General features: G+C 40.7%; 1 protein-coding gene across 3 annotated transcripts; it reads left to right on the top strand.

The window, feature by feature from the left end:
* On the top strand, window positions 1–27,544 carry LOC117832634 (regulator of G-protein signaling 8-like). Of its 3 annotated transcripts, XM_034711855.1 has the most exons (5): window positions 1–25; window positions 10,424–10,491; window positions 21,832–21,893; window positions 26,227–26,393; window positions 26,680–27,544. In XM_034711855.1, exons 1-5 carry the CDS (start codon window positions 23–25, stop codon window positions 26,845–26,847), a joined length of 468 nt encoding a protein of 155 aa, XP_034567746.1. In that variant the 5' UTR covers window positions 1–22; the 3' UTR covers window positions 26,848–27,544. The 3 variants fall into 3 exon arrangements, with proteins under 3 accessions (XP_034567746.1, XP_034567753.1, XP_034567763.1); XM_034711862.1 differs by lacking the exons at window positions 1–25; window positions 10,424–10,491 and adding an exon at window positions 12,574–12,738; XM_034711872.1 differs by lacking the exons at window positions 1–25; window positions 10,424–10,491 and adding an exon at window positions 12,770–12,855.

Below are 27,544 nucleotides of genomic sequence, written 5' to 3'. Positions count from 1 at the left end.
CTCCACACAAACAAGAGACTGAATGGTGAGTTATCTCAGCTGCTTTTTCTATCTGTCTCTTTTTATCCCCCAAACTTAATGGAATGCTAAATAGCTGGAGTGCTCTTTTAATTATCAGGCTCAGTTGTTTGTTTTTTCTGCCCAAACAAACCAGTTCTGTGAGTTTTCCAGACAGCTGCTGGACAAAATCTAACCCTGTTCCTCCTGTCTCAGAAATTGAACATGACTGAGACCTTCTGCCTTCTTGATGACTTGTATTGATAGTTGCGTATTGGTGTTTTTTGAAAGATATCCATTCCTTTCAGATTTTATATCTTTAAATTTATGTTATTATCATTTTGTATGTTGTTTTAAAACAAAAAAAGTTGAGTTTCTTAATTACAAGAAGTAAGACATAAAAATCAGATCACACATAGCTACAAAATGTCATTAAAAACACCATATTTGCATTTCATTGGATAGAGATGTGTGAATAAAAATGAGATACTTTAATTGCAGGCCCAACTCATGCATTAAGCCATTTATCTTAGTAAACTAGACAAAAACACTCCTTAGCCATAAAAGCTGCATGCCGTGCAGATGCTAATTTGGAGTAACAGCACCTTTGTCGTCCCAACTGAAGCGCTGCCCACAGTGTACAGGATCATTGCATATGCATAAAGATAAACAGAAAGGTTACTCCCTGCGCACGCACGCACACACACACACACACACACACACACACACACCCTCCTCCACTCCCTACACACCTGTGCAGTGCGGACTCACTTTGATAGCTGTGTCACCGCTCTGCATGATGAATGTAGATTAAAGAATTAACACATGCACGCACAGGAACAGAGACACTGTACACGTGCCTTCCAGCCCACAAGCAGCACTTTATCACTCTCACACACTTCCTCTCTCACACACACACACAGACACACCACCACCCCCACCCCTAACCCAGATGGTCGGTCCAAGCTACAGAGCTGTGAAACACAGAGGCCACAGAGCATCAGTCCAAAGGGTTTTGACTACCCAGCTGAGCTTTTAGCATGCAGAACAACGGCCCACAGCCACTGCATATGATGCTATGTGCCAGGGAGAGACAGACATAAAAGGAAGACAGATAGACAGAGAGAAAGAAAGAAAAGAAAAGAAGCTGGAGAGGCAGCAGAAACAGAGACACAGCTCCCCACAGTGGAGCTGTATTGTACCGTCCAAAGACGCCATAGGAGATGTTAAAACAGAGATGTAAAAGCTTCCACACAAGTGTAGAGAATTATTTACTTCACCTGCAATCCAGGTTTTCACTACTTCTCTTCACAACAGCAGCTATAGCTCAGTTAGACTCTCGCTTTAATGCTCCACATAAGTTTTATTTATTGCATTACAACAGAATGGCTTTACAGCTCAATAAAAAAAGAAGCATTGTAGGACATATGTGGGCCCCTGAGACCTTTGCAGTCCCCTCATTCAGGGCCTGAGGCATCAAGGTTTTCCGGACAGCACATTATTAAGTGATGATATTTTCCTCTCTTTCTTTGTGTCACTGTCTTGACTTTCTATTTCTAATCACATCCTATTTGCAGAGTATATTACCAATTCAGCAGTGAGCAGGGCCTGCCCTATGAGCTTTCTGCCAAATGTAATGTGATTAGAGAACAGGGGTGACACGGCCAAATAGAGGTGAGAAAGGCTAATCAACTCTCTGAATCACTCTCCATGTGCAAAAAGAGGGAAAGCCAGAGAGACAGTAGGAGACGAAATTGATTAAAATTTCAAATCCCTGACCAAATAGGCTCTAGGAGAAGTTAATTACAATTAAAGTCTTCTTTGTATTTGAGTTTTGCAATAATTTCCCATGTCTCTGCATCCATTTTTAGCTCTCCTTTACTTGAACCAAGAGGCAACTTTGCCAAAAAAAGTACACAACGAGGCACAGTTGATGAGCAAAAGTATGGGGACACTTTGAAAAGACACCAAGGGGGATTACTGATACTTTTGGTTTAAAAATTTCAACAAAATTGAGGAATGTTCTTCTGGTATTTGGCCTCCCTATTCCTCAATAACTTAATGAATAAGAAATAAACAAATAAACACACATGATGTGGTCGCTTTTGTGCAACCCGATTCTTTGAATTTGCCACAAGTTAGGACTGATTTTGTGTCCGTGTTTCACACCCTGCAGACATCTTGAAGTCATGACTAATTTGTGAGCAGCAACATACTATTCAATGTTTGCCAAGGTTTGGGATCTCTTTGTAAGCCCTGCTCAAAAAATGCTTTTGTGAAACAGGCTCCTGGTTGGCAGGAGGCACTCCAGTTCATCCAAAAAGTGTAGGGTGGGGTTGAAGTCAGGGCTGAGTGCAGAGAAGTCTCCAAGAAAATATAATTAAAAAGAATAGTACAATGCAATGTGTTGATATGTTTTGTTATGCTGTGGGCTATATTACCAAGATGCCAAATGGAAATCTACAAAGGATTCAACTTTGAGATTTCTCCATAAATTTACAGTTTGGACCCAAAAATCAAAATCCTGATACCCATTTGTGAAATAGAGAAATAAACTAGTGTCACCCTCATGGGATCATGAGAACTCTTCAATATATGTTGATGTTTAGGGAAAGGTTTCAAGGTCTGTAATCTCCTGATATAATCACTGTCTTTGTATCTAGCTTTATGCAGCTGAAAAATGGTGAATTTCCGATATCTGTGATTGTTGCGATACGTCGGTCATGTCATTCAAGTAAACTTTGATTTGTAGCATCTGCAATCAATCTCCCTGTATCATGTTTATAGGTATGCGTTGGATCATTCCAGATATAGGACCCTTTTTGTTTAATGCAAGCTCTTCCACACCATAATGTGATTTTTTTTGTTTGTTTTTGGAAATGAAACCAGGGAGCCCAGCCGTAACTGTTAATATAGCCTCAATTTAAAAGTGCACACTGTATCCAAGTACTTTGGACATGTTGTCAAAGCAGTTAGACATATGTTTAGTAGTTTCAGCCTTTCCACAGCTCTTAATGCCTCAACAGAGTAAAATGCATCACAATGAATTGTAAAGATTGAAAACCACAAAATTATTGGTTGCTGATTGGTTCCATTCACTGAGAACAATTAGTGCATATTATGATTTAGCATTTAACATAATGGTTATGTCATTTATGGTTATTATAATAAAAATAATAAGGCATCAGTTTGTTTTTTAAATAGCAATGATTATCATTCATAAAATGCATTGCAAATTAATGAGCATTTTTGTTGGTAAGTTGTGACCATTGCTGCTGTTATTTCAGATATCAATAAGAACTCTGAGTGAGCACAAGCTGTGTAGCAGTCGCCATGGGTCTCCTATATGTATAATTGTGTCTCTAATCCCTCAGAGGGGACAGGCAAAGTCAGAGGAATGTGTGGAGAATAGTCAATCATCTACTAAGTATGCATGAGCCGCTTTGGCATTATTCAAATCAGCACTGCCCCTGGTGAGAATGCAGTAAGCCAACCTGTTTCTGGGAGTCTCTGTTGCCAGATCAAATATTTGTAAATGGGTCTTTTCTAATCCTTTGGTTATACAGTCGACCTTTTATATACTGGACTTTTTTTTTCTGGGGTTCAGGTGATGTGAGGTCACTGCTGTTGTTGATATAATGGTCTGGGATGTTGAACAGATTAGACATTATTTACTTTTCATAGTGCAGAACAAATAGGACTTAATGATAAGAAGGCATAGACAGCTGCCTTCAAAATGCTAATAGTGCTGAGCCTGAATAATGAATGAAATCAAACTGTTTTTCTGTAGGTGTTAATTGGCTGTTTTCAACTAAGGTTGTCATTACGGCCCTCCCATGGCCTTTACCAACCAATCAAATGGTGTGTATGTAAAGTAATGGTTTATGAAAATGAACATTTGTAGCTTAATAATTAAGGGCTGCTATGCAAAGTGGCATTACTTAAGACAGACCTTGATGTTCAATGAACAGATGTTCTCCAAAACCATTGTTTTCCCCTTGAGAGAGGCGGATGTCATGAGAAGGGTGAGAGGAAATGTCCTTCAGAAGGTCACACTCAGTTTAAACTTTAATTGAATGCTTTTGGAGTCACAGGCTTTCTGATTAAGATAAGTACACTACAAATACACATTTGAACTATGTGGCTGTTTTTTAAATGTATAATTTCACATTTTTGTTTGACACTTTTTGAATACCTTCAGCATTACTTCTCATTCAGTATCCACAGAACAGAACCAGAACCAAACTCAAGCAAACAGAACCAGAACAAAACTCAAGCAAACAGAACCAGAACCAAACTCAAGGTAACAGAACCAGAACCAAACTCAAGCAAACGGAACCAGAACCAACTCAAGCAAACAGAACTAGAACCAAACTCAAGCAAACAGAACCAGAACCAAACTCAAGCAAACAGAAACAGAAACAAACTCAAGCAAACAGAACCAGAAACAACTCAAGCAAACAGAACCAGAACGAACTCAAGAAAACAGAACCAGAACCAAACTCAGCAAACAGTACCAAAACCAAACTCAAGCAAACAGAACCAGAAACAAACTCAAGCAAACAGAACTAGAACCAAACTCAAGCAAACAGAACCAGAACCAAACTCAAAGCAAACAGAAACAGAAACAAACTCAAGCAAACAGAACCAGAACCAAACTCAAGCAAACAGAACCAGAACAAAACTCAAGCAAACAGAACCAGAACCAAACTCAAAGAAACAGAACCAGAACCAACTCAAGCAAACAGAACCAACTCAAGCAAACAGAAACATAACTAAACTCAAGCAAACAGAACCAACTCAAGCAAACAGAACCAAACTCCAGCAAACAGAAACAGAACCAAACTCAAGCAAACAGAACCAGAACCAACTCAAGCAAACAGAACCAGAACCAAACTCAAGCAAACAGAACCAGAACCAAACTCAAGCAAACAGAACCAGAACCAACTCAAGCAAACATAATCAGAACGAAACTCCAGAAAACAGAACCAGAACCAAACTAAAGCAAACAGAACCAGAACCAACTCAAGCCAACATAACCAGAACCAAACTCAAGCAAACAGAACCAGAACCAAACTCAAGCAAACAGAACCAGAAACAAACTCAAGCAAACAGAACCAGAGCCAACTAAAGCTAACAGAACCAGAATCCAGGTGTTGGTGTTCTGTCTGACCTTTTGAAAGGAGCTGTTAGGGTTGGGGTTATGATTAGGGTTATGATTAGGATTAGAGTTATGATTAGGGTGAGAGTTAGGCTCAGGGTTAGGGTTATGATAAGGGTTAGGGTTATGATTCAGGTTAGGGTTCTGATTATGGTTAGGGTTATGATAAGGGTTAGGATTATGATTAGTGTTTGGGATATGATTAGTGTTAGGGATATGATTCAGGTTAGGGTTCTGATTAGGGTTATGGTTATGATTAGGGTTAGAGTTAGGATCAGGGTTAGGGTTACTATTAGGGTTAGGATTATGATTAGTGTTAGGGATATGATAAGGGTTGGGGTTGGGTTTAGGGTTAGGGTTATGATAAGGGTTAGGGTTAAGGTTAGGGTTAGAGTTATGATTAGGGTTAGTAGTGATGGGAAGTTCTCCTTTGACTCGGTTCCCAGAGAAGCCGGCTCTTTTCACTCCCGAACGGCTCTTAATTTAGGCTCTTGTGTAGCCGTATATTTTACCTTAACTTTGCAAAAAATAATGGTTTGTTTGTTGAAATCCCTTTTACGTACAGTGTTTTTATGAGAAGACTTATAATTGCCCAAATTTGTGCATTTATTCTTTACTTTTATCCTATTATCTATTTTTTTTTTTTTTTTTTAGTATTTTAATCAAACTTTTTTATTGTACAAATTAACAAAAAACTGCAAACATATCAACAGACCAGAACCAAACTGAAGAAAACAGAACCAGAACCAAACTCAAGCAAACAGATCCAGAACCAACTCATGCAAACAGAACCAGAACCAAACTCAAGCAAACAGAACCAGAACCAACTCAAGCAATCAGAACCAGAACTAAACTCACGCAAACATTATTAACGTCCTCAGGTTGTCATTGAGAAAAATGAGATGCCTCAGCTTGGATTGGCTGATCCGATTTCTCCTCTCAGTGAGTATTTGCCAAGTCTTCAAGAAGACTCTCTCAGAAGGAACAGATGAAGCCACGATACACAGCCTCCCCTCCATCACCTTTATCCTATATCCTCACATGTGATTGGCCGCATGGCCACCATGCTGACCAATCAAAACAAAGTTCTGCTGTGAGCAGAGCTGGGGCTGAACACTGAGAGCTAAGCAGCAAAAGAAAAAAACTGGGAGCCGGCTCCCTCTTGATGGGAGCTGGCTCTTCTGACTCACTATAAAGCATCGGCTCTCAGAGCCGCAGCTTTTGATCGTGACACATCACTAGTAAGTGAGAATAGAGTAAGCACTCTGAAATTGAGGTCACAGGCAGTGCCGGTGCCAAAAATGTGGTTGGTAGACACAGGCCCTAAACTGTGCTAAAATACATTTACACAGAGATAAACTTTGTCCCATAAAAAATGCTATACTCAAAGTTTTACAAAAACCTACCATATACTTTTAAGCTTATCAAGCCAAATCTTTTACAGGTTAAGTTTTCAACACAATAATAGTCTGGGCAATGCAATGTCTGTTTTGTAGACAGGGTTTCAGGGGGTACTCAGTGGTCATGTATGTGAAACAGAAACATCTTCACTGAGACATTCACAGAGCTTGCAAAAGTGTGTCCCACTACATCCAGCAGAAACACTCCTATTGGGGCTACAAGTCATGTTTTAACGAAGACCCTGCACAGCACAGAGGGTTCATGAGATTACTTTTGCTGAAAGCAGCTGCCTCTTGCTGCTGCAAATGAGGAAGCGAGTAATCATCAGCTGCTTTGCAAACTGTGTCTGCTCATGCTGCAGCAGTGATTTATTATCCTGGCCCTGGACTGGACTCTGGCATTGTGTTTCTTTTTCTGCCAGGTGTGTTGGTTTTTGTATATTAGGAGAAAGTGGTGAGCTGTTTTGGAATTTTACCATGGCTGCTTAGCACTGACCAAAAATAAAGTTAGAGAGTTAGAGTAGCATGAGGCAAAAGTAGTGTTGCTATGGTTACCTGATGTTTAATTTGATTTAGTGAACAAACTGCTCTATGTTTGAGGTGTCCTGGACAGCATCAATCAGTACATTTACATGACCAAGATATAACCACCTTTAATGAGAAATATTCTGAACAAACATCAGTGATGAATGTAATGCTGATAAATTAAGCTGACTCATAAAATAAATATTTCATTTTTAATGTAATTCAGGCAGCACAGTGTTTCTGCAGCTGTACTCATTTTTATGAACAATTACTGTACAGTAGGTTACCCTTCTGGTCATTACATTTAATTGCATAGCTTTATTGAATCCCTAATCCTGATTGGTCAGTTATGAAAATTAACAGCCTGCTACGTCTGAATAACACACAGATACAGCTGTCATTTCAATCTTTAGAAAAAAGTGTGGAAACTGAAACTTCAGCCTCCCAACAGTGTTAAGTGGTTTAAAAGTGCAAACATTTCTCAAGACCTCACACCAAACCTCTAGTCTTGTTTATGAAGCCTATGCGAAAGTGCCAAAAACTGCAGTTGCAGAAGCATTGGGTTGAGTCAGTCCAATATGGCGGCGGCTGTCGATGGGCTTCAAAACAGTGCCTCAGAAACCAATGGGTGACATCAGACTGCATCCTTGTGTTATACAGTATATGCTTCTGACGTTAGTCCAGTGAGTGTGCTTAGTTTGACAGCCTAATGGCTAGATGAAGACCTTAACATGAAAATACATTATTGCAGAACAGGATTGCTCTGGTTCACGGAAGAAAAAAAAATGTTAATTGCATTTGAGTCAGAACTGTTCTTTGTTTTTTTGTGTGTTTTAATATCAAATGCATCTTTGCTCTCTAAATCTTGGCCTTTCTTTTACCATTAGGTGGGCATAAACCACACATTTTAATATAAAAGTGTAAAACTGTAATCTTGTTTATATCAACCTTCAGGAGCAAGTTACTGTTACTTATCGCTATTAGCTAAACAAAAAATAAGCATCCTTAGCAAAATAAAGAAGAAAAAAGAGAAGAACAAAAGAATAAAGCACAGACAAGGCAAGTTTAACAGCGACTAAAAACTGGTTGACAGGGAAATTACAGAAAATTGAAGAATAGAAGCAAACACACTGAACACAGTATTGACTGTGGCAGTGTTTTAGGACGTAAGAGAAAAGAAAATGTCAGACTTTGCCAGTTACAAGGCAATAACCCTCGATCAGATGCTGCAGGGACTCATGGTCCCTTTTGAACCATCTCACTTCACCCATTGGAAAACAGCTCTGTAGGCTTATTCTTAAAACACTAAACACTTCAGTGTTCCTTCAGATGCCTGTCCAAGGTGACATATAATCAACTATCATCAGCCATTTCTCGTGGTCCCTTTGGAACCATCTCACTTCACCCATTGGAAATATTTACTGCGAGTAAAAACAGCTCTGTAGGCTTATTCTTAAAACACTATACACTTCAGTGTTCCTTCAGATGCCCGTCCAAGGTGACATATAATCAACTATTATCAGCCATTTCTGAATCAATATGTTCTGTCAAGTAGGTTGTTTATGTAACATTCCATGTTATACTGCAGGACACTACACAGCAATCAGGTCTTTATAGTGAAATAAACCCCCTCAGAGTGAGAAAGACCGTGCATCCCCCAGTAAGGGTTTATCTGCTGCTGTAATTCAGCTGTATACCATGCCTTACGTAGCATGATAGTTCTAAAAACATAAAAGCTTGGATGCTCCTGCAGATGTAATGAAACAAAATGGAGATCACAGTGGCAGGAGCTGTGGTTGAAATAAGCTCTGTCACCTTGTGGTGTCTGAGATAACAGACTTTTAAAAGCAGAACTGTGTCTTTGTATGCCGGGTCTGACTCTTACATCTAACCATTCCACTCCATCTCAGCGTTACCTGGGCTTTCATTGGCTCTACCGCTCTTGAGCTGAATCTGTGATCTCCACACACTAAAAAGGACTTACTCTGTACCCTGCAGATGTCTGATCATAAATATGAAACATGTCTGATGGTATCAGGGCAGCTCAGATGTTTGAGTCTCTCAGTCTGGGATTGTTTGAATTTCTAATCCCCTCACGCTCGCTATCAGCCGTGATATCTTTGCCAAATAGCCAATGAATAACCCCGCTTTGTCACCCAGAAATTATGTGTGCATTTAACTAAACTGATCTCCTGTTTACTTTATGTAAGATAATGTCATCTCTATCCATTTGGGAGACAGTAGCTCTTCATCTAAGAATCATCAACAATCTTCACTACATTCAAACATGAAGGCACTTTGGTTTAAGTTTATTGTTAGGTTTGATTTAAAAAGAATCATTTTACATTCTGACTTGCTCTGTATCAAACCAGTGGGTCTTGCAAGACTGCCTGTTTTGGCTGAAGCATGAATTAAACCCCTGTAATAGCTTTTTTCCCATCATGAAACAAAAGCTAAAACAGATGCTTCATCGTAACCTGCAAGAGCAAACTAGATTGTCAGCAACAACGTTGACTATTTCACGATTAATGATTCATGTCTCTTACCACCACGAACAGGTTGGTGTGGGGAAGGGTGTGTTTAAAATTCAGAAGAAAATTTGAGTTAAGAGGAAACACAACTTGTGCATGTTGAAGACCAGATCAGCAAAGGGATAAGATACAAGTGATATGCCTTACTGATGCAGGGTACAAGAGTTTCAGGACCCGTATGAAACAGAGAAAGCAACCAAATTGGAACTCCTAAAAAGTGCAAATGTGCTGGTATTAACCAGGGATCACTGGACGTCAGTGAGCAAATCATTGATTATCTCATAATGTCTGCACACCGTATTGCCACTGACACTTCTTTTTTTTTTCCATTTTAATATGGACTTAAAACCTGCTTTGAAATGCAGATTAGGGCATGTCAGAACAGGTGATTAAAATGTATTTAATCGCAAAAAACTGTTGAAGTTCAGCAGTTAATCAGAAATAAAAAGTAATAATCCTTTGACAGTCCTGCTGCAAATGTAGGGCTGCTAGAACAGGAGCTGAGTTGCTTTAAAATCCCAAAACCTAAGTCTGAATCTGCCAGCAATAAGCCCAGAGTTGAACAATGAGGAAGTGCCAAGAAAAACAAGCTGTTATTGTCAGGAAAAGACAAAAGAGCTACTTTCTATCATGGTTAAGTGATACAGCGGCAGATATGTTTCAGCTGAGTTGGTGATGAATACCACTCCGAGTGCTCATCTGACAGGTTTTTGTTGCACCTATCATACTCTCAGCTTCTCCAGTGAGGTCATTACGAATGCAAATCCCAGTCGCAGCGGTGTTTTATGACACCTGTTCTTGTTTTCCAGGCCGTACCATGCAAGTGTCCCGTCGAGGACTTGCAAATCAAGACAGAAAACGAGAGAAGGGCGGACAGGTAGGCTCTCTCAGCTGTCAGTGTTTTCCCTTGTCTCCCTTCACTCCCCCCTCCCCTCTCCTCCCGATCACAGCTCTGCCATTTGTGTCGCCATCACTCATTTTCACAGCTCCATCCCTCTCCCTGTCTCTCGCTCCCTCAATGTTAGATGAGGACATTGCACCCCACCTCTGCTTGGTACTTTAGCATCTGCTTCTTTCTGCTGGTTTTCCCTGGAGAGTTGGAGGTTTGTAGGGGTTCTGCGTGAAATGGGTCACATAGAGCGTCCTCATACCTGTGCAGTCTGGTTAATGCAGAGGAAACAGGTCGCAAAAATATGAAGGGGAAAGATAGTGCAACAATGACATGTAGGAGAATCCAACAAAGCCTTCCTAGCATTACATGTCTGATAACAGGACACAGACTGTAAAGGACCTACAATACTGTTTTAGAAAATAGAGAAGGTCTATTATCCCATAGTAAGGATCACATAGATTCACCCTATTTTTGGACAGTGGTGTAAAAATATTATACTTTACGATAAAGGACAGTAACCCAATGAAAAACGTCTTTATTGATCAACTTTGTGAATAAGATTGCTGTCAAAAATTGAATAAATGACCGAAAACCACTGAGAAATATTAGAAAGAAGCTTTTGTTTAAGTTTGAATCATGCAGCTCTAAAGTGGTTCATTCTCAGTTTTGGATTGTGCAAATCAGTGTGCCTCAAATTTTGCAAGACTCATTACCTCTTTCAAATCGCATTTTGCCTCTGCATTGTTACAGCTCCCTGATACAAGTAGCTCTCAACTTATTGGTATTTTTTTTATCTCTTTGATAGATCCACCTTTTATTTGTTTGGTTTTCTTTGTTTAGCCTTCAAAGACAAGAGTTCAGACCAAAAAGTGGAGTTGGGGATTTTTTTTAAAGTGCTTTAGAGATAACATTTATCCCAACCAGTGTGGTGCCTGAACAAACTGAAATGAGCACATTCATTTAACGGACTCATATTTTGGTGAACAGTGAACACAATGACACAGCTCACATTCTGGGTGCTACTAAGAGATACTGAGAGCTACCAAGAGTCGCAAAGCACTGTGTTTTACATCAGCTGGAGTAGGATACACGGCACCCAAGCATGCATTTGGTTTGGCTAATGCCCCTGGCATTTAGTCAAACATTAAGCCAACAAATCAGTTATATGTTTTTGTTTCTGAGTTTTCAGACCTGCAGTTTTTGTTTTCTCTCATTTTGTTAGATACGGTGTAAAAATATGCATGCTAAATATTACAGGCGACTGAAATTATCTTTATAATTTTATTCTTGTTGACTGCATCATGAGTTCCTATTTCTAAACCTCCTTACTGACCTTTTTTGGTGACACAACTAGTTTTCTTTGTAAATGACTTTATCTTTTGTTACTACAAACACTAATATGCACACTATGTTATGTTATATTCTTATGAATTGATATGTTTTCTACAGTTTTAAAAAGCTTGAACTGAAACTCTCAAAGACACGTGTTACCGTACAGTGGATTCACAATGCATGTGTTGTGGGTCAAGTATTAAGAAGAAGAAGAATTTAATTTTCTAAAATCCCTGAGTGCTACATAATAGAAATATAAGTAAAGAAACAAGTTAGAACAGCAAAAAAAAAAAAAAAAGAAAAAGAGAAAAAACATTTAAAGTCACATGGAGTCGATGTTCCAGGCAGAGTCAGCTCCATCATGGAAAGTTTCTTTGAAAGATAAAAGTATTTGAGTTCTCTCAGGGTTTTCTTGGGCTATGGTGGTGGGGCCAAGTGTGATATCTTTCATTGGGCCCATAATTCCTGGAGACAGCCCTGGCAGAGTGTAAAATGTGAATATTGTGCAGCTTTATCATGGGACAGTTGGGCTGTTAAAAGGGTTTGCTCAATTCTTAGTTTTCAAAATCATTATCTTTAAGATCCAAAATGCAAAACAAAGTCTTCAGGCCATGAAGCACTGAGCTTCTGTCTGCTTCTGCTTTGCATTGTAAACATGTGATTTGCTTAACTTTTCATAAGGTGTGTGCAGACGCAACCTTCAAAACGCAGGCTTAAAGTCAAAGGAGAAGAACAAATGATGCTTTTCACGGTCAGAATGCTGATTTTCTTTTTCTTTTTCGGTGGAGAAGGAGGAGTTTAAAAAGAAAAGTACAAAGTGAGGCTGACATTTCTGCAAACCCTGGCCTTGTTTGTGTTGCAACTCAACATGCATGGGCTTGTACCTGTGGGTCTTGTCAGGTAAGTGAGAGAGAAGCCTGAGCAGCTTAGGATCATTGTGTGTTTGTTCATATTCACTCCACAGTTTGCCGTCACGAAACAACCTTCAGTCTTTCTTGGCAACAGAAAACACATGTTGTAAGTATGACCTCCAAATTGGCTTCAAGCTGGAAAACATTGGACAAACTAAGCTTCTTTGGCATTGAGGAACATTTTAAATGTTTTACACCCCCTCTGGTCAGACTTGTTCTTCAGTAATGACTGACTTTCTCTGATCTTGCAAAGCCAGAGCGCATGTTGCTAAAATAAAACCGGGATGTGTTTTGTAGATGGTTCTCTCTTGTCTGCAAGTTTGAGAGCAAGTGTTTGTGATGGGGTTCCTGTGATCTGAGCAGTTTTTATTGGAAGTTTCTCGCTCTGTGTTTCTGTGTCTCTGTGCTTCTCAATATGCCTCCAGCTCTCTTTCCGTTCCTTCTTTCACTTCCGAAGAAAACAGTCCAAATACGTGTGAGGCTTCTTTGAGCTGAGTGTGCTCTGTGTTCTATCTGCGCTCTATATGATGCCATCAAAAAATGAGTGGCTGTTTTTGAATCTTGCCTTTCCCCTGGTGCCTTGTCCTTTACTTCTGAGGATTTGATAACACAACTCTTAAAGGTGCAGCTCAAAGCTGAAATGTTAAAGCTGTCAGGAATTTAAAGCAATTTCACCCAACTTTGTTACAAGAACAACTTTGAATCAATTAGCTTTTTCTTATCAGACGGGACATCAAGGAGGACAGTGGGAACGTGAGTTAATCTGTTCAAAGTCAAGAAACTTTCATCCTGCGGCTTCTCTGACTTTGAACAATATCTAAGATATGCCGCTGATATGTTGCTCAGCAGGAGGCAGTCAAAGTTTGCACACCTACAGTTTCACTTTGTTTCTCTCATCCAAAACAGGAACTGTAACAGTTTGTTCAGATTTTCAAGTCACCTGTAGCACTGCACGTTCCCACTTTGGGAACTGATTTAGGTCCCTCATACACCTCCTACTGCAGCATTGTTTTGCTAACATTTATTATGAAAGGTTAACTGCAAAATTTTGTAAATATTTCATGTCTGTTTAAAAAGCACCATGCAGGAAAGTGAAAGTCAATGTGTGTCTTATATGTAATTCTTAAAGCCTTAATGAATCACATCTTTTGTTTTTTTAAGATAGAGACGTCATTCTTTTTGGACCTTAAAGATGATACTCTTGAGTTTGGCATTGTTATGTTGTTCTGTTGATGTTTGCATCACTTCATGCCATGTGCAGTGTTAAAGGTATAAACAATGTGAAAGCAGTAGGGGACCTTGTGATCAGACTCAGAAGGTATTCCAAACACTTTAAGTATGTGCAGGGTTCAAATATCTTCTGGAGTGTTGGTTCCAATTTATGGAACAATTTCAAACTTATCAGTGATTCAAATTTGCTGATGGTGTACATATTCTAAACATAAGAAGCATTACAATACATATGTGCAGGTGAATTCATTTCTCTTGCACAGTGAAAGGGTTAATGTATGTATATATGTATATGTATATGTATATGTATATGTATATGTATATGTAAATGTAAATGTATATATATATATATATATATATATATATATATATATATATGAGATTTGAAGCCACCTTGTCCCTCACAAAGCCCTGGAGAAGTGATTATCCATGGCTTGCCTCTGTAACTCTGCAGACATATTTCTATGTTCAAGAGATGTGTGTAGCCACACACAAACATCAGGTGCAGTCAGTTATGTCAGGTGGAAAGCTGTCACAGCAGAAAGGACTGTGTGGTTCTCAGTCAGCACAGTTCATTTGATGAGGCAGGCTGCTGGACGGTGCTGCCTGCAGCAGTCTTGTTCCAGGTGCAGGTGCTGATGACTTGTCGATAAGGTCAGAACTGTGCTGCTGACTGGATCACATTTCAGATGAAAAAGACGAAAAATACCAGTGACTATGCCAGTGATGGCAAGTTACATTAAAATCAACAGCTTGACAATGTTCGCAGTTCTCTGAGTGGCCACCTGAGGATGGCTCCAAAAGCAGAGGAATTCCCATTAAGCCCCATGTTAAAATTAAAGCACATTATTATAACAGAATTAAACATGTTTACAGGGTAGTTTAAAAAAAACATGTTGGTCTCAGTGGCTCATTTCTTTATTCGTGATAACGCTATAGCAAGTATGTTCGTATTATATTTATGCCACGAGCTGTGCATGGATTTACATAATTACGGGTGCAGCTGATTATACTGACAGATTGTTGTGTCGTTGTTTTCCATAAGGCTTGAGGCCTGCCTTAACTCCAACTTTCTGCCCGTTTCTGGATAGTTTAGATGGAGATGACATTTCTTGTCCAGCAAATCATCAATGGGCTTCAGGCTGCCTCTTCAGTAACCAATAGATGACCTCACTGAGACTGCATTCATGTCTGGAGAGTCTATGGGTGTTATCCAGGATAAATATTAGCCTGAAAGAGCATGCCAGGAATATTAGCCACTGAAGTAGTTTCCTTGTTGACAAGTGTTAATCAGATGCCATGAGTAAAGTCAGACTGTACTGATGTCTGCCTCGTTTTTGATTTATTTGGATATATAAAGTAGTTTTGTGATGGTTTTGGGAAGTTACTGCACATTAAAAGTTGGGTCTTATTTCAATGAAATGCCCTTTAATCCAATCCAAGTGAGTTGTGTTCATCAGGCAATCATTCATTATTGTATTTGTATTTTATAGCTATGTTTGGCTCTAATTGGCTTCCTTTGTCCAAATCCAATACAGCAGCAGTGAGAGCCAACCCTGACTGTTTAGTTTGGCTCAGTAATAGACAGAGCTGATGCAGATGTTAATATTCATGTGACAACACCACAAACACACACACACACACGATTAGGTTTTTTGGTCTACTCTGTTGGGGATCCATAGAGAAAACTGTACACCATGTATTTAGATACAACAAAAAGCAATTGAAGCAATAAGTTCAGTGCTGCACTGACTGAGCTCTCCTGCTTGTGGAGCTGTGCCGACATTGCCTGCATGAACCAGAATGTGTTGTGCACACAGCTACAACGTTGGATCCCCTCTGCTGCATTTCTGCATCCTTGTAACTTTGTCTGGAATAAATGCAGATGGAAAGTCTAAGTCAGCCAAAACACTGTATATGTATCCTCACCCATAAAATCTCATGCATTTATATTTTGGGATGCTGTTTTGGCTGTTTGTTGATAGTTTTGTTGTTATTTTAAAAGGGGGAAATGAAATCCAAGCTGAAATAGCCTGATATAGCTCCCCAGAGACACTGACTATAGCCCTTTTCAAGGATGTACTCCAGACATTTTCTGGAGGATTTTGGGACATCCCGGCTCTGAAATTTCCAGAAATTGCAATTCACACACAGTGAGAGGTTGTTATTGTCAGATATGTTGAAAATACTCTGATGGTTCAGGTTGGGGTTGGTGTCCTGGGCGTAGTTTGCAGGAAGAAGAGTCTTCAGTATGACAACGTTTCCACAGCACAAGCACTAGTGTAGAAATCAATCTACGGCCTAGCAGTGAAGACCTATGCAGATGTATTCATAGGGGGTTGGCGGAAAATGTCTACATTAAGTCAGGATGAATGGATTTTGATATTTGCATTTACACATGCAGCCCTACTGGACCATGTCAGGAAATGTTGAGGAGTGCAGTGCATGTGTGAGGGAGGCTGCTGTCAAAACACGAACCTGACAGCCGGGAGAACAACAGATTTTGCAGCTGCACCTTAAAAAGAAAACCACAGAACACATCAGCAACAACTGCAGCTAGAAGGTTAATGTTGGTACCACATGATTAAAATACAATATTTAAAAGCTACCAGAGCTCCAGAAATGTAATCACAAAGTATCTTTGAGACAAAATGGAATAAACCTCTTCTTACAAAAGCCACTGTACCAGCTGCCTGATCACAATGCATGTACAGTATGCAGTGTCATTATTCTCCACATATACAATGAGAGTGTCATTGTCAGGGAACTTCTCTGTACAGTAGTTTTTTTTTTATCTCATCCACACATCAGATTATGTAAATGGCTCTTACTCATCCTCTCCAGACTCTGAGTCTGTCAGTGCAGATGCTTGTTCTTTATTTATTTGCTCCACTTTCCAGCGTGTTCGCTGGCTGTAATTCCTTGTATTACATTCACAGCTCTGACTTATTCTTATCTGATTCTCTGCTGCTGCAAAAGCTTCCCCCACAGGGAGCATTAAATTTTAATCTCATTTAGGATTTCACAACAAGTAAACTAATGACAAGAGGATCCCGCTAGTTTGGTTGCAACCTGCTGTGCTGACATAAATCAAACCCACTGCAAACAAGTAATAACTTAACACAGAGAAATAGGATTGCCATAGTGTTGGTAAACCCAAATTTCACAGTAGCTTCCATAATACCCACACAATACAGAAGTAATATCAATGTATCAGATCTTTGAGATGGACAAATATATGTCTTTTGAAGAAATATTGCAGTACTCAGACATATTTTCTACCTCGACATTTATGTTAGCGCTAAAGTTGATGTCATAACAGAAACCCCTTACTACGGCTACTTTAGGGACGTGTGTGTTTCGTCGACTTAGTGATTAATCCTTTTTTCAGCCTCTGCAATAGAATCATTTGTTAACAAATTAACATTTTGTTTTTGTTTTTTTGTTTTTTTCTTCTTTTTTTTTTTTTTTCTTCCTCTTGTCTGCATATATATTTCTGGTTTGTGTCATGTTTGTCACAAACTGTCAAATATTCATGCAATTTATTCTTGCAGCAAAAGAAAAGAAGGAAAACCTTTTTCTCCTGTGCTTGTGACTGTGTGCATGCAACCATCACCATCCCTCTTAGAACTCTGGCCTATCTTTTATTTGCAGCTAATATCATGTTCTGTAAAAGAGGGCGTGCACACCTAGGTGGGCCAAAAAAAATAAAAAAAATAAGAGAAAGTGAAAGAAAGATTACATAAGGATATACAAAGGGACAGGGAGAGAGAGACCTAATACACTTAGATGGAGAGGGACCATCTCACCATGATGCCAAAAAAAAAAAAAAAAAAAATCCGTGGGGTGATACTAATGATTAAGCAACCCTTAGTGTCCACAATCATTACTGAAGCTTGGGTCGCAGAGGGTTGCCGCCGTGCTGTGTTCTATTTGTGTAACAAGACCACCACTGGTGCAGATGAAACCACCTGGGTCAGACCAGCCGAGCGGTACGGCCCAGCACCCGGGCCGCAAGAGCAGTCAGACCGAAGGACCCAACCCGCCGCGGGAGACCCAGGCCAGGGGACAGACAAGGACCCAGACCGGAAGCAAGCAGGTACCGCCGGAGCACCCAGGGCGACCCCCAGGTCACCCAGTAGGAGGAAAGGGGGGCGAGGGGGGAGAGATCCCGCAGCCCCCCCAAGGGACACCCCCACAACACCGCCCCCACAGCCCCCCAAGACGGAGCCAAAGGAGCCACCAGGGCCGAGGGGGCCCGGCACCAGGAGCAGGCAGCCAGGCAGACGGGCAGGACCAGGACCAGAGCCCACCAACCGGCGCGCCGGAGCGGGGGGAGGGCGGAGGCGGCAGGGCCAATCCCACCTGCCCCCCCCAGACGGCTCGACCACTCCCCCCAGCCACGGCCCCCACCCACGCCCTGCGACTGATGGACCAGGCCGCAGGGGGCATGGAGGGACACCCCAATGGCTGCCGTAGTAACACCCCCCCAGCTGCGCACCACCCCACCCCCCCAAGAGGACCACGAGGGAACCCCGGGAAACCCGGCCCCGAGGGCAGCCGCGGACCAGGCCCCAACAGGGGAGGGGGCAGCAGGGGGGCGGAGGGTGACAGGGACACCAGCCACCCACCCAGCCCCGATGGGCCCCCAACGAGTAGGGCCGAGCCAAACACTAAGGCCCCGCCAAACCTGATCTGTGTGTGTGTGATATGATTTGAATTTTGTTTTGTTTGTTTTTTTTGTTGTATGTATGTTTGCTAGTGAGGTGGATTAAAATAGGGGGGGCAGGAAGGGAGGCGGGAGAGAGGGGGGAGAGCCGTAGTGCACTACTGCATCACAATCCGTCGCCCCCCCCCCCCCCCCGTATAAAACCCGCCCCCCCCGACCCTATATCTTTACCTATATCAGTATCTAGTGAGGTTCATTAAAGTAGGGGGGGGGCGGATGGGGGGGCGGGAGAGAGGGGGGAGAGCCGCAGCGCACTACTGCACCACAATCTGCCCCCCCCCCAGTATAAAACCGGTCCACCCAACCCACACCCCCCACCCCATGTCTTTACCTATATCAGTACCTAGTGAGGTGCATTAAAATAAGGGGGTGGAAGGGAGGCGGGAGAGGGGGGGGGAGAGCCTTGGCGCACCAATGCCCCATCATCTGCCCCTCCCCCCTGTATAAAACCCGCCCACCCATCAGCACCCCCAACCCTATAGTCCCTTTTTTTTTTTTTTTTTTTTTGTCTAACTGTTCTAGTGAAGTGCGTTAAAAGAGGCAGGGCCCGTCTGCGGCAAGCCCACTCCAGGGGGCCCTAGGGCGGTGGCACTCCAGCAGTCCCCGACCCCCCAAGCCCCAACCACCAGCCCCCCCACCCCGCGATAGACAAGGCCCACGGCCGCCCGGCAGGGCGTGGCACCCGACCCGAGACCCCCCCCAGTATCCCACAGGGAGGCAGGGAGCCCACAGCCAGGGAGGGGAACAGCCAGGGAGGGGAACCCGGCATAATCAAACCCACTGCAAACAAGTAATAACTTAACACAGAGAAATAGGATTGCCATAGTGTTGGTAAACCCAAATTTCACAGTAGCTTCAATAATACCCACACAATACAGAAGTAATATCAATGTATCAGATCTTTGAGATGGACAAATATATGTCTTTTGAAGAAATATTGCAGTACTCAGACATATTTTCTACCTCGACATTTATGTTAGCGCTAAAGTTGATGTCATAACAGAAACCCCTTACTACGGCTACTTTAGGGACGTGTGTGTTTCGTCGACTTAGTGATTAATCCTTTTTTCAGCCTCTGCAACAGAATCATTTGTTAACAAATTAACATTTTGAGTATTGTAGAGATCTTGGACATAAGTTGTGACTAACCTGCAGCACAGACACGCCTACTAGCTTGAGGTATTGCTCCTGTTCTAAAATAATGCTATGATGCTCTACTGCTTTGTAAACCAGCACACTGATGCATGATGCAGTATGGAAATATTCTGGTCTAGAAAATGGAGATGAAGTTGTTTGTAGGCTGTGTTAGGTAAACTGGCATACAACCACTGAAGCAGTGAGTAATCAGCACAGGTATGAGGGCATCAACCTGCAAGAGGGACTGAAGGCCAGTTGAGCTAGCTCTGCTCTTGTTTGCCACACTTGGCAAACCGGATTGACATTGTAAAAGTGCAGACTCTGAGACCCTGTGCTTAGCCATGTTAAATAAACTGTGCTAAAAGTTGACTGTTGGTTCGTTGGAATTAAAATGTTAGTTTAATCAACGAGGGGATTAGTCACTTTGGAATATCCATGGCTACTTTAATTAAAAGATTGTATGTCCTTGATGCTGACTGTGTAAAAGAAGTAGTCCTTTCTCAAGCACCTCTTCATGATATGTCCTTTATCGAACCCAATGAGTCGCCCCATGCTGGCCATTAGACAAACACAGGTTTGCAGATAATTGGCAGTCATTCAACATCAAAACTTTAAGGCAAGGTCTGCTGCTCTCAAAAGTATGATTTTTTCTACACCACTGATAGAGTAAAAACTTCTAGCTACCTCACTGAGATACCTAGAATTTAAAGCTGGGGTTGGTAGTATTGGAAAACTAGCATGAATTTGAATGAAGCATGTCTTCAGGACTCCGTCTAACCCCTCCGCTCCTTCCCCTCGGAGCTCCTCCAAAGCGACGCCCCGCTCGCATGCACGAGCGCCGTGGATTCATGACCATATGATCGTGACTGATTCAAAACCGGTCTTCACCAAAACATGATCATAGTGAAAATTATAAACACAAACAAACATGGCTATAGTTAGTACTCACAACAGTCATGCTAGTATTATACAGTTGTACTGGTGACACGATATCAGGAGAAAAGTTATAACACATATAATACTGTAACAGCTCTACTGTTTGTTAAACGTGTTCAGTGTAGATGCTCTTAATTCTTACAGTGTTGACACTGTGTTAGTGAAGGCATCAGGAGAGGTGTAGACTCAGAGTGTGCGAGCGAGAGAGAGGAGAGGAGAAGTTTATCATTCATTCAAACATTGATTGTTGCTTTGTTGGTTGGCGTGATCACGGCCGAGAGTGACCGGTGATTAAAGATCAACGTGTTCACGAATCGGCTCGTCATCCCTACAGCGTCCGGACGGACACTACAATACAAATACATTTTCTGTAGGACTTACTGAATGTCATTAATTCTTTTGCTTGTCAGAGCCCCCGTGGTGAGAGCTTTTTAGACTCTGATCCGGACTACAGTCCTGAGCAAAGCACCCAAGGTAAAGCGAGAGGGGCAGTCAGTAGAGTCAGGGGAAGCAGAGGTGGGTGATGGGGAGTGCACGCTGGAGAAATGTACGCGCAGGAGGCAGGCAGAATGGTAGGACAGGATTTGATTGGTTTAAAATTTAGGGACCCAAAAACGGTGATTGGTTGGTGTTTTCCCAGGTTTACTCCGGCTGTAGATAGCGGCTTTTTTTCGCTTTTTTTTTAGGAACACAGTATGTATTGATTACCATCAGGACATAAAGATAATTTTAACCAGTATGACAAAAAGTGTATCTAAATCTGACTACCAACCCCAGCTTTAATCAAGAGCCTCGATTGGATTCAATTTGAGTTTTCATTAATTTCATCCTCAAAGATTGAAAATAAGACAGAGTGATGGCTTTCATAGTTTTAATAACGTCTCAAATAATTGATGTATATCACTTAATTAAAAACTAACGTAATATATGATAAACTCTTAACCATCAATTATCTGATGTAATACAGAGATAAAACTTTGGATGTTGAAATGAAGTTTTGAATATGAGCTGTTCTTTGATGTAATGTTTCTGACATTTCTGGCTCTGCAGGGCTCCTGTTGAGGATGTCGTGGCATGGGGAGAGTCACTGGAGCAGCTTCTGGAGTGTAAAAGTAAGCAAACGTATGGATTTACTTTTTTGCCTCCGGTCAAATGGTCCTCCCTCACTTTTTGGCCTCTTCTTTAACCTCCACTCTTCTCTGCTGCTCTGCCCTGCATATCATCCTGGGCTGGCCCAGGGCGCCTTTAGGAGGATCAGGGATAAATTCTCGCTTCTAGTTCATCAAATCCATTCAGAGATATATTTAAGGAGGATGACACGGTGCAGAGATAAGAGGCCTAATCTGAGCTCCCGGTGTAGATAGGGTGATTCCAGCCCGCTGTCTTATTCATTTATAAAGCCAGTGCTCACTTCTGGCTTCACCTGACTGTATTCTCAGCCTCTATTTGAAAAATGACGAAAGGGGGCAGACGGTTCTCCCTCTTTCTCTTTCTCTCTTTTCTTTCTGATGTGTCTCCTATCTCATTACTTTGCTGAAATGAATTCAGCTGATCTGTAATATTTCAGCTCCTTGTCTCCTGCGTCAAGATTAACTGTCCTCCAGATGATGAATCATCTCTCGCATCACAGTTGCTCTGTTCCTCTTTGGAGAAACGCAGTGACACATATGACAAATCGATAAAAACAGACGCAAAAAATAAATAGCCAGCCACTTGCAATCTTTGGCATTCATATACCTTTACATCCTGGTGATTTTAGAGAGCAGATTGTGTTACGATTGAAGGCTCAGATATGGACAGCGAATGATTCATAGATGGGAACAAGCGGCCCCTGGACACACTGTTTCCCGTCAATTAGCGTCAGAGCAGCAGCTGTGATTTATGTAAAGCAATTTGTGTGTATAACGCCAATGCTCGTGGTTAGCTGTTTGTTTGCGCTCCCTGAAGAATTTGCTAAGTATTCTACACCTGCAATAGACTCAAAGCCCCATGAATACTCCTGTGACAAAGGTAATGGGTGTGAGGAGAAGATAACAGGAAGTATAGGAGTGTGCAATTATAAGATGCTGAGGCGGTGCACATTGGGATGCAGCGTTTGGTTTTGAAGGGTTTTGAAGTTAAAAGAGCCTCCAGACATCCAGCACAGTACCACCGTCTCTTTGTTCACCGACTTCTTCAAGCTAACAAGGACTACGTAGAGGAAGAGAGAATGCGAGTCAAAGATAGCAGAGCAGCTTAACCTTCAGCTGAGGCATGCTATGATTTTCTCCTAAAGCACTTTGTTGTTGTTGTTGTTTTTTAAAGAGCAGGTTAATTTAATATCATATCCCCAGACACACAAATGTGTTGTTCTCTGCTCTGAGAAGACCCTGACCATGGTAGTTTACTGCAAGGTCACTGACAGCAAGCACAAGGTCATAAATCTTTTGGTAATACAAAGTGGAGACAACATGGGGAGAACATACTGATGAGCCTCTGTTTCCCTTGAGATGAAAAAAAAACATCCCTCTGGATAATCTGAACTTTCCCAGCCACACCTCATGGGCTTCATAAAGGTTGAATCGCGAAGGAGTTATCCCACGAGAACACCTGACATGGTTATATTTATTAAAATAAAATCCTAAAGGTCATCAATCTTATGCTGCAAGTTTCATTTTATCAGTTTTTTTGGTAAAGTTTCAAGTAAGTAACTTATAGTGCTCAGTGTTTATTATTAAATCAACACATTATCAGTCTCTAACACCGACACTTCTGATACAGATGCTTTTTCAGCAGCCCTACCCTTCAGATTTTGTAAATATAAAGTACCACTTTCAAACTCAGTTTTGCACATTGATGAATCCTTGTTAGGCTAGCAATGATGAATATTCATTCTTTGTTTAGACCTTAGTTAAAATGATTTTAAATGGAGGCATACTACTGTTAAAGTTTCAAAATAAAAAATTCAAATTTGCGGAGTTGCGTTTTCCCTCAATAAAGCATCTTAAATACTTGTTGATTTCAAAGGAGAAACACTTTCTTTCAATTAATCAAACTCACAACAAACTTGTTACAAATATAAGTGTAACCTTGAACCCAACCCTTACAACACTGATGAACCACTCTTAATTCATAAGAGGTTTTTAAGCATTAAATATCATGTATTATCATGTCTTCGGGTCTAGGATTTTTTTTTCACATCTTTCATCTTCATTTGATTGGGCAGGGGTAGAGCCAAGAAAATATGGTCAGAGGAGAGTGGGGAGGATATGTCCCAAGGGCCTCAGGGCTGTCAAGGAATGAGCCTCTGCACACAAGTTTTGAACTCCACCATTTGAGTGACAGCAGCACCCTATGACTAGGACTTTTAAAATTTAGCCCTGCTCTGATGACATTTTATCACATATTATTTTTTATATTTGCCCCCTGGTCATCTTACACCAGCAACAACATCGCTTAACCTGTCTCTTTGAGTGTTAGAGCCTTTCAAGAACCTTTTGTTGTATTAGTTTTAACTCGATAGACTGTCAACATCCAAAATAGAACTGGTAACACTTTACAATAAGGGTCCCTTAATTAGCATTAGTTAATGCATTATTAAGCATTAATTAACAGTTTAATAATAGTTTAATAATCGTTATAATGTATTACCTAACATTAACTAACACAGTAGTTAGTGCATTAATAAGCAGTTAATTAATGTCCACTGCTCAGAGTTAATTAATACATTATTAAGCATTAATAAAAGTTACAAAACTTAATTAGTTAACCATTAGTGAATGCTTTCTGGACCCTTATTGTAAAGTGTAACACATGCATCACTTAAGTAACACATTATAAATGCTAAACTGCCTCATAAGCATCAGCATAAGCATAAGCGTGTGCATCACTTTTAAGTGTCCTCTGTAAACACTTCTGTTGTGTTGCTGTCTATTTGCAGCACGTTTTTCTAATGTGTTGTGTTGTGGTCTTTGCATCTCGTTTTCTAAATGCTGCGCATGTGTTGTCAAATTGATGAAGATGTTTTCTTAATTTGCTTGTGTTTTGTCTTTTTGCATGTGTTTTCTTAAGTTGCAGTGCTGTGAGCTCTCAGGGCCACCGTACTTCTCTGTGCCAGTTGAGATGTTATCTGTGATTATCTGTTTTATTCTAAATAAAATGTGTTGAATTCTGTATATGTGTTGCTTCAACTACATTTCAACTCATTTTGCTTCAGCGTATGTGTTACCTAAGGGATACATGTGTTACACTTTACAATAAGGGTCCAAAAAGCATTCACTAATGCTTAATTATGGTTAAGTAATGCTTATGAGGCAGTTTAGCATTTATAATGTGTTACTTAAGTGATGCATGTGTTACACTTTACAATAAGGGTCCAGAAAGCATTCACTAATGGTTAACTAATTAAGTTTTGTAACTTTTATTAATGCTTTATAATGTATTAATTAACTCTGAGCAGTGGACATTAATTAACTGCTTATTAATGCATTAACTAATGTGTTAGTTAATGTTAGGTAATACATTATAACGATTATTAACGCTAATTAAGGGACCCTTATTGTAAAGTGTTACCAGAACTTTTTAGTTCTGAATGCATTTTCATCAGGAAGAAAGCAAGCTTTCATGCTAGAAGTTGAAGAAAATAATTACTGCATTTGACCAGAGAGGCGACTTTGACATGTAGCTGGATTTAAACAGAAGGAACATGTATCACTGACCAGACTCTGATGTATGACCTTTCTTGAGGTTAAAGGTTTACTCCTTATGGTTTTAAGTTAATTAGTCAATTCCATCTTAAGAATTGAATTAAAGGTGTTTCCTGAATTGTCATTGCATTGCCTTCTATGACCTAACTGCTATGAACAATGATACTGCCTCTCTGTGCAGTTATCAAAAAACATCCATCACTATCACTTTCCCACAACTGATTAACTTTCATGGCCGATTTGATGACATCCATTTTGAAAATAGTGAAAAAATCTCCACACGAACAGCTGATCTTTATCCTGTTGAATAATGTACATCAAGTTTATGTAGTTGAGTTCAGAGTTAAATTAATCTGACTTACCACATTTGAATGAGAAATTATCTCTGATAAATAACAAAGAAAAATCTCCTTACTTTTTCTGCATAATTATGAGATATATGTATGCATATTTTCAGACTTCAGGGCTTCTGCACAATCTGCTTCTTTTTTTTACATACAGACAAAAAAAAAATTCTAAGCATCATTATTAAGAAGTCATAATTTCACAAAGCTAGTAGTAAAGTTGTGTCAATGGATGTGATTATATCTGCCAGCCACTTCTACCTCTGCAGAATTTGCAGTGGCTTTTTATTGTTATGCAGTTTAGACATCTAAAGGAGGATTGTGGCAGAAACAGGTCCTTAAAAAACTTGTTATTGAGCATCTGTTGAATGTTCGACTGTCAAGGTTTCAAAATGTTTCTGCCTCTTTGTGTGCAGCCGGCCATCTGGTGTTTGAGGACTTCTTGAGGACAGAATACAGCGAGGAGAACCTTCTATTTTGGCTGGCTTGCCAGGAATACAAGAAAATTACCAGCAAGGCAGAAATGATTCTCGCTGCCAAAAGGATCTACACAGAGTTTGTCCAAGTTGATGCACCACGACAGGTACGGCTTTTGTAAAGTGGGACATGAATGAAGTCAGACCTGCATATCTTCAAATCAGCTTCAATTGCTGGCTTGCTCGCTATCGCTGTCACTCCTGCACGCTTCCATTCATACGAAACACAAAGATGTTTGTAGGCCACTTTCCTGTTCTTTGCTGGTCTGTGCTTCACTTTATTTTTCTTTTTAAACATATCTAACTTTCTGAGCATGACACATGAGAATGTAAAAATATCTTCAAACAGAAGAAGTCATGAGTGAAATAAAAGTTGCTGTTTTCTAAACACAGATAAACATTGACTGCGTGACCAGAGAGGAAATCAGTGGAAATCTCTCACAGTCGGGGCCGAATTGTTTCGACAGGGCGCAGAGACTGATATATGCTCTGATGGAAAACGACTGTTATCCACGATTTCTGAAATCAGAAATCTACCAAGCTCTCCTGGAACAGCAATGAAAGCAGCGTGGAGGGGGAGACGCTCGCCTGACGTCTCCCTGAGTGATTGATTCTGCCCTTCAGCTGACTCTCCTAAGGATCCCGGTTTAAACAAAGAAAGGCTAGTCTGTCTGGGAAAGTGAAAGGAGTTACAGAGCCGTAGGTGAGGAGACTGGCAGGATGTAAGAGCAAAACACAATCTAAATTATGTATTTAGTCGCTTTTGAAGTCTAGTTTTATTTGGATTGCTTTTGTATTGCACAAAAAGGACTGCAATTCAGACAACAGACTGAAAAAGAACAGGCTCTGAAATGTTGATGTTTGCTTATAAAAACAAGCATCAAGAGTAAAATGAGTGAGTGTAAGCACAACATTAAGTGTCATTAAATTAATACTAATCAAAGCTGTCTGAAGGGTTCATTTGCAAATCTCTACCTGCTGTTTGTCCTTTAAGGAAAGCTGATGGATAGTGTTTGTTTCAGTTTAAATGAAATATGATTATATTCAAAGACTGAGTCCACCCTCTCCATCTATTTAACATTAACAAACAACACTCTATGTGCTGGTGGAGAATCCAAAATCCTGTAATCTGTTTGCATTTCTGAACAATCAATTATTTGCAGTGTGTTTAGTCTGTGGCCAACCACCCATGTAATTGTGTTTTTGTTTGAAAAAACTCACATTAAACTACATTACCTGCAACTTGAAGCTCCTCACA

The sequence above is a fragment of the Notolabrus celidotus genome, chromosome 2, assembly GCF_009762535.1.
Source record: "Notolabrus celidotus isolate fNotCel1 chromosome 2, fNotCel1.pri, whole genome shotgun sequence".
NCBI classification, from domain to species: domain Eukaryota; kingdom Metazoa; phylum Chordata; class Actinopteri; order Labriformes; family Labridae; genus Notolabrus; species Notolabrus celidotus.
Note: the sequence above shows the minus strand (reverse complement) of the source record. Positions and strands in the feature narration are given on the sequence as shown.

Coding starts and splice junctions, on each gene's coding strand:
- LOC117832634 (XM_034711855.1), top strand. Junction 10,492..21,831: donor AACGAGAGAAGGGCGGACAG/GTAGGCTCTCTC, acceptor CTGGCTCTGCAG/GGCTCCTGTTGAGGATGTCG. Junction 26,394..26,679: donor AAGTTGATGCACCACGACAG/GTACGGCTTTTG, acceptor TTCTAAACACAG/ATAAACATTGACTGCGTGAC.